This window comes from Callionymus lyra, chromosome 8 (assembly GCF_982586985.1).
Source record: "Callionymus lyra chromosome 8, fCalLyr1.hap1.1, whole genome shotgun sequence".
Classification (NCBI taxonomy): domain Eukaryota; kingdom Metazoa; phylum Chordata; class Actinopteri; order Syngnathiformes; family Callionymidae; genus Callionymus; species Callionymus lyra.
Window position 1 is genome coordinate 20,081,094 of NC_141825.1, and position 13,019 is coordinate 20,094,112.

Below are 13,019 nucleotides of genomic sequence, written 5' to 3' on the forward strand. Positions count from 1 at the left end.
TGTGTTTTGCCGGGTCCTAATACCAACACAGCTCTTTTTTTTCTCTCCTTTTTTTTTTACTCTTTTGAATTACTAAACCATTTAAGTACTTTTTTTTCCCTATAGGGACTCCTGGCAATACAGGAAACTATATCATTAGACTATTCTGTAATTGGAGTCTCAGGTTTCTCTGCAGTAATTTTCAATATCACATGACTTTCCATGCCGTGGTCCATAAGCAAGCAGCTTAACATTGTTATAAAGAATATCTAAACCTCAGTCAACATAGAGATTTTGTTCTACACCGGTGCAGATGGACGCTGTTTGTTATCCCCTTTTCAAACACTTGATTAATTCACCGGAGCCAAAGTATTTCACTGACAATTGGTCAGATGGTGAAGGCCGGAGGGAAGCTCAGCCAAGGAGACCAAGGTTTTCTCTCTTGATTCAATTCCAGACGTTAGCTAAGGGCTGTCGGCAAAGAAGCTTTATCAGGTTAAACCCTTGTTTCCTGGTCAGGCTCAGGCTAGAATCATATTTTTATTTCAATCTTTAATTTGATCTTTTTGTCTTATGAAATTCCTTTCATTGTACGCATTAGTCAGAACGCTTCAAATGGTAGGTCGTAGTATTGTTTGCAGAGTTTTCTGAGAAGTACCTTGAAATACCTACCATGAATACTGAAAACAAGTTTTATCTATAGCTTTTTCTTGGGTTTCCTTCATTCAGAGATGCCTAGATCTTCCCACCAACCTGGAAGCATCTGAAAAAGTCTTCTTTACTTTCTTTTCTTGGCACAGAGGGTCACCTCCGACATCGCCCTGATATCTAAGCTCTTTAACTTACCTAAAGATCCACCAAATGCACTATCCCTTACTTTGTTCTTTGGATTGTTACTCATAACCGGAGCTGAAGATGGGACCAAGATCCACCTTTTTCACGATGACGGTTGTGTTCTTTTATTTTCGTTGTATATTTCTGCCACAAACTTAAGAGAGTGTTTGAAAACAAATGACCAATAGGTGCCAAAAATGGTTTGCTATCCCTGCGGTGTATGATTTGTAACCTTTTTTCCGAACTGAGAATCATAATCTTGGACTGAGATAAAATGATTGCCTTAAGAAAATCCCTTCCTTTTCTCCAACTCTCACAAAACACTCTTAGAAACCTGAAGCAGGCTCTGAAACTGGCATCTTTGTTAATCTGGACTGAAGATGAAAGTAGAGAGAGTACTTTTGGATCACAACCCTCTTAATCATTTTGCCTGATACAGTTTGGGTCTTTGACTCAATTTAGCAAGAGTTAAGTGTAACTTGAGCTTAAGACGTTTTGCTCATTTTGCACCAAAAATAACTTTTCCATCGATGTCTCAATCAACAGAAACAAACGCAGAGCAGGCAGATGATGTTCCTCCCTTACATCAGCGTGGGAGTCGCTCGCTTCAGCATCTAATATTATTTCACTAATAATCATCCGGGGTAAACGGGTTAGTGCTATTTCGGATGCTAGAAGCCGTGTCTGCTTTCAGCTGAGTGTCTGCAGAGGATCCATTTCTTTTACCAAATTGAAGGGATTTAGAAAAGACCATCAAATCCGCCAACAGCAGTAATAATCCGTCTCTTGTCAAAATCCTTTTTATACATGATTACTAGCCACGATCCAAGCTTGCAACTGGATACATAAACAGAGAAACTCTCAAACCAGCCAAAAAAGGCAGTGTACCCACATATATATATATATATATATATATATATATATGTGTGTATTTTAACCATGGAAAAAGTGCCCAAATATTTTAACAAAATGTAAATCGCGAGCTTAGAAATATATTTACTAGACTTTCTTCAACTAACTAAGACTATGATGATGGTTATTTATTTATTTTTTGGAGGCTCCATTTATCTGTGTTAATCCTTTCCCAAAACAAATGAACTTCCTTCCTTCCTTTTACTCTAATTGGAAGTATTTATAACTTAGTTTAGATATCAACAATCTCTGTTGTCTATTAGGGTTGTGAGAAAACTTTGGGATACTTTTTTTCCACGATACTGTACTTATATTTAAAATAACTTTTATTATTTAATTTTTTGGGCTGCTAGAAAATATAATATGATGATAAATCACTTTATTCTTTTCCAGAGTACTTAATCCATATTCAACAGCACTGTATCAAATACATTTTTTTACTTTTTAGCTTGCAAATCACGTTTTATGTGTTATTGTAGTTATTTTATTTTATATTTCATAGAAGAATAAAGTGTTTAAAATAAAGTAATTTCGTTTTTAAAATGAACAATTGACATGCTAATATTCACAGCATGTTCAATTAAACTTCCAGCCATTAGATGGCATCAGTCATTATGATCTCCGTGGCTTAAGGAAAACTCTGCATCCTGAAAGGCCCCGGTGATGACTGAGGACTAGAGGATACTGAGGACGAAAGGATACAGTTGACCAAGCTTTTGAAGCTGATGTTTCGACATATTTTGTTTTCAAAACTACTTGAACAATGCTACAAATGTTTAGCAATATATCATATTGCTTCCCCTGTACCGTGATACATATCGTATCACCAGATTTTTGCCAATACACACCCATGACATGCAAATATTCACAGCGCGTTCATTTTGGTGTTGCAATTAAATGTCAGCAGCTAATGGATCAATTAAATCCCTTGAGATCCTGGTATTTACTGAGGACGAGAGGATACAGAGTGATAACTTTTAAAGCTGTTTCCCCAGCTATATTATGGTTTCCCATGTGTGATTCTTGCCAATACAAACCCCTATTGCTTATCTTAACTTAAACTCAGCCATCTCTATAGGATAAAATATTTACGTGAATACACCGTCAAATTTGACCCCAGAGCCATTAGTTTATTACAAACCTTTTCAAATGACGTATAGGTTTAAATATTCACCAAACGCCTCTCTACTTTCAAGGAAGGACAGCGTAATCTTTCCGAAATTCCCTTAAAATGTGTTAAATTTGCCCAAATGCTAATTTACTCCAGGGCTTGTACAAAGCAGCTATTCATTAAGAGATTGAGGCCACATGAAAAGGAGCAGAATCTCATTAGCCTGAGAGTCTTTATGTTATAAATAAATAAAATTCTTACGGAATTAATTTTTCAGAGTCGTGTGACTACGGTTCTCCAGTCACAGAAGGGCTTCCTCTCTCATCGTTTGTATTTTTTCAGCGTGTTAATAAACATAATAAGTGGTTTACAAGACGCTTCTGTGCACAGGTCTGACAAGTGGGCAGCTAACTGTGACACGCTCATGTTCCAGGGAGCAGATGGCAGCTTTAGCATCTCCTGAAGGCCATTGTCAGTTTCCCCCTCGACTGAAATGTCAGCCTCGACTCTGGCATGACTCTGCAACGCTGCTGGCCGGTGGATGGAGACGATACATGTCATCAGACCAGGCTTGCTTAATTATTAAATCCTGCTAACCGCCAGTGAGGGGCCACGTCGAAAGAGAAGCTAGATTGGAATCGGGAGATCGATCACTTGGGGGGGGACCATCAACTCATAGCAGTTGATTGACCGCCCAATAAAAGTGTTTGTTGTCATCAGGCTAACTGTTCACTCTTGCGTGTCTGAGTGTCCCACATGTGACATTATCGACTTTGTTTGATTGTGCCGAGAGCTGCAGAATCGAGGTGACATTTTGGGGTCACGCGCAAACGGCGCGACCTCAAATGTCGTGGACCAAAACGGTTTCTGTCCCAGCATCTGTGGCTGCGAGCGCAAAACCCCGGCCAGCCGAACACTCCATCACTCTGGATTTAAAGGCTTGGCAGGCTCGATAAGAAGACGTGTGGCGAGAGAAACCCTGGACGGGCCAGTCTTTGGGGGAGAGAGAACAGTGACTTAATTACAGTTGTGTATTTATTTTTGGATATAATTAAGTTGGGAGTTTTCTCCCGGGGCTCAGCCAAAGGCAGCCTGGTCAAACGAAGCTATGCAGTAAATTGAAGATGATGCTTTAGAAGTGCAAGTGATTTGTTATGCGCAGCCGGTGTTAAAAATAGTCCTTCCTCAGCTGATTGTTTGGTCTTTTTCAAGTGTCTGTGGTTCTCCAGAGTCTTCAAATGCTGCAACAATACCAGATGCTGCTGCTGAGTCACTGTGCAAAGGCTTTAATGAAGTTTTCGACTAGTAACGTCATTAGATTTTTGGTTTATAATCCGCTTTTAAGACCAGGTCTTAAGACTGTTTTCTTTCTCTATCTTTATTCTTTTGACAGGATTTCGTAGGCAGAACGAAACATTCATATATCTTTAGAAAGACAATAAAAAAAAAGGAAAAAATAACTTCATCTTTATGAACAATCATCGGAAGTTGCTTTTTATGAGGGAGTTGGTGCTTGAAAATAATTCCATATGCATACACCCGTCAATGAATCCTATCTTCTTGGGTGTTGCATTACAGTTGTGGTCTTTGTCAATGAACTATTGATTTTTTTAAATATAGACCAAGGTCACATGTGATATCTTGAACCCACCACCGCTCTCTTTCCAGCATCTCCTGAAACAAAATACTGTACATCACCTTTCACCTTTCAGTCTCAAAGCCTTTAAAGGGATAATGTTAAGCTAAAGGACATACAATTTGATCTAATTTCAATTATTGATTGATTGATTGATTGATTCAAAGGGGTGTATGTTTTTTTCAGTGTTAATTATTCTTTCTCTTTTGGTTATTAAAATAACAGATAAATACATTTTCCCCTGAAGTTTCTTTTTAACATTTTGGGTGTTTCACGTTTCACTCGTATGGCTTCTATACCCCGCTGCCTTTAAAAAACTATGGCAGCCCTGGAGACAAAAAAAAGACGATAAGAAACTAAATCAAATCGCAATGCCGTCTTTATGCTGTAAAATAAAACTCCTAGTGCCCAGTACTTTTATAGGTTATTTTACACTAATTCTATACAATCAAACATGTGTACTAGTTAAAAATCATCGTGACCAAGTATAAAATATATTGTGTTCATTGAAAGGCCAGTGAAATCTTCCTCCTTTCTAAAAGCTCTGATCGTTGCAAATGTCTATCGTTTCCTGGTTTCTACTCGAAGGTAGTAATTTATTTCTTTTTTATCTTCTGCAGGCAATTCTTCTCTTGACCACTCAAACCCCTTAAGTGGCTCTCCTGAAGATGCGCCATCACCATCCTCTGAACCCGGTACCCTGTGGTTCACTCCCGAGCCAAGCCGTGAAACGACGATTACCGACAGTGTGCTTTTTCAGACAGAAAAGATATATAAGTATCTCGAGCCAAGTGACCTTGTGGTGGAAGATCCAACGCCGAGTACTGTTGGAGGTGTAGCTGGATCAAGACAATCTGAACCTCCTGCTGATCGGGAACTGGACTGGACAAATTCTACCTTACAGACACCGTCTGGGTCTAATACATCAACAGCAAAGCAATCTGCTTTTACAATGACTCCTCAGCCCAGTCAGGCTTTTGAGCAAAAAGTCCCTGATGACTCGACACTGACCTCACTACCTGGTCTGCCTCTAGACCCTTACTCAGTAACTGACTTCCCATCAGATGAGTCGTACATTTCCGATCATGCCTTAGTCGATCTTGGCAAGTACCAAGATGACAATCAGTTCCTTGCTCCAAGCTACCATGTGCCTTTCATGCCCCTCCAACCATCGTCACCCTCATCTGTGCCCACTGAGGTTTTCCCAGAGTACTTCTACCCGACCAACACCATGGATTTGGACTGGGGTTCTGGAGATTACATGGAAACGATCTCCTACATGAGTCCAGAAGGAGACGACTACTCCCCGGTCACGAAAGTTCCCGCCGATGCTTTTGACAACGAGGACTACACGGAGAGTTACGACACGTCTTTTCCTTCTAGGGTGGGATTATCGCTGTCCACCTTGCCTGCTGTCCATGTCACGCCAAGCATCACCCCATCGTTCACCACCGTCTCTCCTTCATCTCATCCTGCTCTTCATCATAAACCTGAACCTTCGCCGACTCTTTACGCCGATGTCGCGGTGACATCATACATAGAGTGGTCCGACCACTTCAGTATTCATCCCACCGACGTCCTGTTGCCCGACATGAACAGTTTGGAGTATTACCACACCAGTCAGCAGGGTCAGGAACCCACTGCAGATGGCGCCGCCGAGCAGAGAGGGAACGTTACAGTGGTTTCCCTCAATGCTACAACACCGACCAGAACAAGTGAGGACAACTCCACGTTGGATGAAGTTTCAGGAGTCCCATCCGGGTATGAGCCTTTTGAGGAAACGACCACAACTGTGACAACACATCATCAAGAATCAGTCAGTGTCATGGAACCGTCCATTGCTCTTCTAGAACCGTCTTCCGTTCTCTGGAGTAGTCTGATAAGAACCACTGATTGGTCTTCTGGAACTCCCTCACCTGGTCTTCACAGTAGCTCTTCATATACAACGAATACACCTGATGGGACAACGTCACTGTCGGATGTGATTTCCTCGTCATCGCAGATGGACATACAATGGTTTCAGACCGACTATTTCCCAGACGGCACCATTTACAGCACACCTGTTCTTTCTTCAACCGGCTTCACCTTCTCCCCCACTCCACAAGACCCCATGGTGACGTACACACCAAGTTCCAACGCGTCCGCGCCCAACGCCACTTTGACCCCGTCGGTGATGCTGGGGGATCAAGAGAACACTGAAGATGAAGTTGACGTGGTAACCTCCGTGACGATGATGTCGGGGAGCAGCGAGGTTAACACGCAGACCGCCGCCCCGTCAACCACAGCTGCCACCACCAGTTCTCATCAAACATCCGCCACCAGGAGTCCGACAGTGACGGTCGCACCAACTTCACGGCAGTACGTCTGCAAAAACGACTACCGGGATTATGTGGTGAAGATCAGTAAGTGGGACATAGATGTTGTCTAGTCTGTAGAAGCTGTAATTTGACCTTTTAAAAGTGACATATTTGTTCCCCATGTAGGTTTCCCCTCGTCTGTCACGGTTGTATACGCCAAATCTCAAGTGAAGAGTGTTCTTCGAGGAGAGTTCAACAGAACCTTTGAGATACAGGTACAAACACAAGCAATGGGTTATATACTTTTTTATTATTCATTTGGAAATTTTGAATCATGAACTTGTAGTACTAGCTTGTAGTAATAGCTTGTAGTTATAGCACTGTGTATCTTCAATCCTGTAAGCCAGGGTTGCCTTACCGCCGCGTAAAATTAAAAATGCTTCTCGACACACATGAACCTTTCTAAAATAAAACAAATATTACACTAAGATGTCGATAAATAAGAAATGATATACAACATTTATTTTTTCTATGCATCCTTGTGGCTGGAGACTAGTCATTTGTTCATTGACAAACATCCAATTAACTGGTATAAAAGTTTTTTATTATGTGTCGATAGTGATTGTTGTGAAACAACCTTTGACGTCCAATATCGTGATTAGAACAGGTTGTGGGAATACAGGAAGTAGTATCCAATCTAACTTAAAAGAGAGCTGGAGGCCAAATTCCACCCATTTAATGTATATTTGCCACCTTCACAATGCCAGAGTTGAATAAAACTAAAACTGATGTAGAAATGTTTCAAATAAAACTTATTTTTTTGTTCCACCACAAATTTCCTTTTGTAATTAACTTCTGTAATTCTGTCATTAATAACATTTTAATATAATGAATGAAAAATGAAATGAAATAATATAAGTTGAATAACAATTTAATGTTGAATTCAGATCCTTTTGGTTTGTTTTTAGCATCATTTTTTCCTCTAATTCTCCATCAGTTTCTTGCTTGCTCAACAATCCCAGTGCAGAACATGCAGATATTAAATTGTCCGTCCTTGACTTAACTTTTTAGATAAAGTTAAGAATCGTAAATTTGACTTGATATAAATTGTTACATCAACCCAAAAATAATTGTCTTGGATCTGCTGTGATAATATACAAAAGTAGTTTTGTAACTCTTTCACATGATCCACATTTATTTGAATCCATGCTCTGCAGATTAAAATGTAAATAAAATATAATGAATCCTAAATAAACTGTTTACAAAGCATTATCGGTTAAACAATTTAATTTATCCAAGAACTTCTTTCTACTATTACTGTGATTAAAGAATCTGATCTTGTGTCTGTCACTGAGTGGACGAGTAGTAACCATTATCTCTGACCTCTGTAAAGGTCACCGACCCTCCTCCGATGTTTACGTTCCGAGTCGTGTCGGGTCCGGTTGTGTACACGGCCATATCAGTGGTCAACGCACTGCGTAGGTCTGGACGCCGCTTCTTATCCGCGTCACCCAGTTGGACTGTACCAGATCCCAGATATCAAGTTCACACAGGTGAGATTAAAACGGATCTTTTCAAACAAACTTTTTGTTTATATATATCATTTTTTGTTCAATCATCTTCTCCACAGTCCTGCAGTTTGTTCCCGGACACGTTGACGTCCGCCATTGTAACTTCAGCGAGAGCATAGACAAGGGTTTGACGAAGGCCTTCGCAGAAGTGAAACGGCGGCTCAAGGAGTCGACCAACTTCACAGTTCAAGTGAGTCTCGCTGTGTTTATCTCAAACATTTTCATCAGAACCTCAATGTTTGACAGATGAGTTGAAGGTTTTGTCTTTAGTTGCAACAGTCTGAAGTAGCAACTCATTATCTTGTGACAGAATCACCTCCTGATTACATTGTAAAGCTAGTTTTTTGTTGGAGCAGATTTCCCGTGGCATATCGTCCTCGTTATAAACTTTATATTTTAACAAAATAATGTAAAAAGCATGTTTGGGACAAGATCATGAGTCATGAAATCGCTACAAATTAAAGCTAATTGCTAATGCTAATTCATGATTACTAAAAACTGTTTCCAGGTCTGTGCAACTGGACGAAGATATAGACATTTATATTTAATAAATGAGATAACTCTTTGTACAATGTCACTGTATAGATTTGGCCCCCAGAATTAAGAGATATGAAAAAAGTATATACAGATATGATTTTGAGATTTTTTCATGTTACTGTATCGATCTTCAGCAGCACTTTATTGACTTTATTTTATTTACACAGTGTATATATATATATACAGTATATGATTTTTTTTTTGTTTTTTTACAAACCATAAAACTATAAAATAACTAATTGTTACAGGCGTCTGAGGATGAGAGGATACAGTTGACTCCAGTCGATGTTTCCACATATTTTAGCTTTCCGTTCTATCAATTAAATAAAAAGAGAGTTGAACAATCACAAGATGTTACTCACATTTTCCCAAAATGATGCAAGTGTGTCGAACTATATCTGATCGTATTGTGAGCTCAGTATTGTATGGAATCATGATTTGAATAAGTCCGATCTATGGCTTTGTCCGAACGTATAAATAAATCAAGCTAATGTCAGTTTATTCTCGATGTCTTCTGTTGGAAGTATTTGAAAGTGTTTAATGAATGTTCACCTTTTCTCTTTCCCAGATATTAAACATCACCATGGCAACCCCTAAAATCCAGCAAGCACGACAACCAGTGGACATTACCTTCACTGTCCGCAGCTCCGGAGGGTTTCTAACCGGGTCAGAGGTCAGCGACGCTCTCATGAAGCTCACCACCGTGGAGTTCAGCTACTACATGGGCTTTCCCGTGCAGCAGATTGCTGAGCGTGAGTCCTTCACTTCCTTCCTCTCAAAGTTTCCCACGGCTCCATCATCTTTAAATCTTGTTTTTATCCCCGAAGCCTTTCATTATCCGATGCTGAACACCAGCAAGTCTCTCCGTTTTTCCTGGGTCAGAACAGGTGAGGTTCCGTCTCTGAACATGAGCTTCTCTTCTGTGTGCTGACCAGTGTCTCCTTGTGGCCACAGTTCTCCTCGGGGTGCAGGACACTAAGACCAGCGACAGGACCTTCCAGGCCAACATGGAGCGCAGGGTGGCCACGCTGCTGGGGGAAGCCATGGGTCTGCTCCGACGTGTGAAGAGAGCCACAACTGTTGGCAACAGCAGCGTTCAGGTGAGGATTTTGAATGTATTGTGACTAAAAAGTGTCATATTACTGTTACTTTTTAAAATTCTTTGAGTAGAAATGCTCATGGATATCAGCAATATCAGAATAATAAATGGTGATTTAACATTAAAAAAGTTGAAATTGGATTTAAAATATATATATTAATTTTTTTTTTTTATTTAAATAAAAAGAAACCATATATACTGTATATATATATATACATTTCAAGTATTTCCAAAATAAATGCATATTTTTTAAATATAGAGTTAGATATAAGTTAAATATAGAAAAATACGTTCAAGAATATTAATTAACAAGTTAAATCCGTAATAAACAAACAGTGACCTGTACATTTTAATATCTGAAAAAACAATAAATTATTAAGTATCATTTTCATGTAAATGACTATATAATATTGAATGGTTGCTTTATTTTATTAGTGTTTAACACACAGCTGTTTAGTTTGTCCGTCGCCAGCCACCATACTATGCATTACTTTTGACAACAATCTCTTTTTGGTTTGAAAATATTCAGTTTTTTAAAATTGAATTTACAAATTAACAAATAATTAGAAATAATTAACAAATTCGACCTTTCAATGTAAAAAATATTCAACCTTAGAGGATACAATTTATTATATTACATGATTAAAGTCAAGCTTTCAATAAAGAAATAAAAGAATTGCATTTTTTTTTTTAAATGCTTAAAAGAAACATAAGAATATGAAGGTTTCAACATTTAAAATGTACCGATTGACATCCATACCAATGACATACTTTCATAAAAGCTTTACATGAATATGTATATATTTCATGCACATATATTTACATATATTTATAGAAACAATTGAGTATTTTCTGGTTGTGCATTAAAGCTCAAGGATGCAAAACTAGAGGATAAAGTCAAATCCAGTCGCATCCTTCAGCCTTGATCATCAGTAATTCACAGTTCTGGCTTCTTAACTGTTTGAACACAAGGCCCTTAATCTCTAAAAAGCTCTCTTCCTTGTAACACTTTCTCTGTCCGCGTGCTTAAGGCGGCTACTGAGGACTCATTATGAAAGCCCTGCCGTGTCTGTAACAGAAAACCTCGCCGCTTTACTAATAAGACTCTCTTTTGTGGAGCTCTCTGCACCTGCCCGGCTGTGAGGACAGAGTGGCCCTGTGTCGCTATGACAACAGCATCCTATTCAGGCCAGGGGCAAGACCACAAACTCTCCAGCGCTTGATTTTATCTGCTCGCCCTTATTTCTTCAACCCCTCACTGGATGGCTCCTCTGAGCCGAAGAGATGCAGATCAATTATTCATTCTCTGTCTCTCTGTGTTTCCTGGCTTGATTAAGACTTTACGTCGGAGAGAGTGGATCGAGGCAGCAGCTCGAGAAACATTCAATGTTGTTTCCAGAGCTTGTCCGTAAAAAATGTTCTGATAGCAGTAAAGTAAATAAAATAAAAATAATGCAGTAATAAAATATAGTATGCAATATAAGCAATATACAGTTTCATGTATTATTACAAGATAATAGTTATAGATATTACAAGATTAAATTCATACATTTACTTGACTAATATGAAATATACAACTTTTTTCTTGTAATAAATGTAATATATAAGACTTAATTTTAACTGAATAGTAACTGAAAATTATGACTTTAATCTTGTTATTAAGGCCACATATTCAACATTAATCTCTTTAAACGTAATAATTAACGCAGTATATATGACTTAAATATCGTAATAAATGTAATACATGACTCTTATCCCTTAATAAACGTTATAATTGCGACTTTAATGTCGTAATAAATGTAATGTATTACTTATTTTGTAATAAAAGTTATATATACGACTTTTATATCGTAATAAATTTAATATATGACGGTTACCTCGTAATAAATGTCATAAATATGACTTTAATATCGTAATAAATGTAATATTTGACTCTAATCTTGAAATAAACGTTATAAATACGACTTTAATATCATAATAAATGTAATATATGACTCTTATCTTATAATAAACTATATATATAAGACTTTAATATCATAATAAATGTAATATATTACTCTTATCTCGTAATAAACGTTATAAATACTACTTTAATATAATAATAATTGTATTATATGACTCTTATCCCGTATTAAACGTTATACTAATTTAATATCGTAATTAATGTTATATATTACTCTTATCTTTTAAATAACTTTATATATACAACTTTTATATCGTAATAAATGTAATATATGACTCTTATCTTGTAATAAACGTTATGTACGTGACTTTAATATTGTAATAAACGTATCGTGAAGGACTTTAATCGTGTAATATACGTCAACAAAAATATTTTTTGTGTGGCCTTATACTTCGTTGTACATAATAGTAAAAAAAAGAATCAAACAAATGAAAATCGGATCAACAATAAATTGATATTTGACTATATTATTTTTTTAATTAAAAAAAAAGGGGGAAAGTTATTATACTCAATAAAATATATAAGCCATATATTAAAAATGCATATCAATTCCACAACCTAACAAAAACAAAGTCAATTACCGTATAATATGGTATGTTAACTTCTACTAAGTTTGTCAGTTGTCAGCCACCATAGTTAGGTAGTTCTTAATTCTTTTGACAGCAATCTCACCTTTTAAATTTTGATTTCTTCTTAACTTCTATGCATTTCCTGTTTTTATTTGGTCATCTATTATACATGTTCCAACATTTAATTTAGAAGCCTCGTCTCATCTCTAGGATGACAGTCTTTCGACAGACCCCTCAGAGTGGTGTGAGTCCGTCAGACAGATGAAAGCAGGGGTCGAATCAGGGTCGTAGTGTAACTCACATTGGTCCCCCCGTCCTTCCACTCTAATAACCAGCCATGGATGGGATGGATTAAACTCTGACTGCACGGCTGTTATTTTGTGTGATTCCAGGCGTGACCTTCTCTTTACGGTTCGCAGTAATTCCGAGTGCAGACTTTGTTTTCCCTGCAGGCGTCTAGTGCTACTGGACTTATGAGTCCCACACATGGAGATTTGTGCAGGGACGGCAT

The 13,019-nt window shown here is 37.9% G+C and overlaps 1 protein-coding gene across 5 annotated transcripts in view; it reads left to right on the top strand.

The window, feature by feature from the left end:
* LOC148073955 (UPF0606 protein KIAA1549) overlaps window positions 1-13,019 on the top strand; it is a 36,603-nt gene that overhangs the window by 7,580 nt on the left and 16,004 nt on the right. For all 5 annotated transcript variants that reach the window (XM_087796888.1, XM_087796886.1, XM_087796889.1 and 2 more), the window contains exons 3-9: window positions 5,093-6,874; window positions 6,956-7,044; window positions 8,163-8,322; window positions 8,400-8,530; window positions 9,446-9,629; window positions 9,705-9,764; window positions 9,832-9,977. In XM_087796888.1, coding sequence (XP_087653014.1) covers window positions 5,093-6,874; window positions 6,956-7,044; window positions 8,163-8,322; window positions 8,400-8,530; window positions 9,446-9,629; window positions 9,705-9,764; window positions 9,832-9,977 — 2,552 coding nt within the window. The remainder of the gene's footprint in view (window positions 1-5,092; window positions 6,875-6,955; window positions 7,045-8,162; window positions 8,323-8,399; window positions 8,531-9,445; window positions 9,630-9,704; window positions 9,765-9,831; window positions 9,978-13,019) is intronic.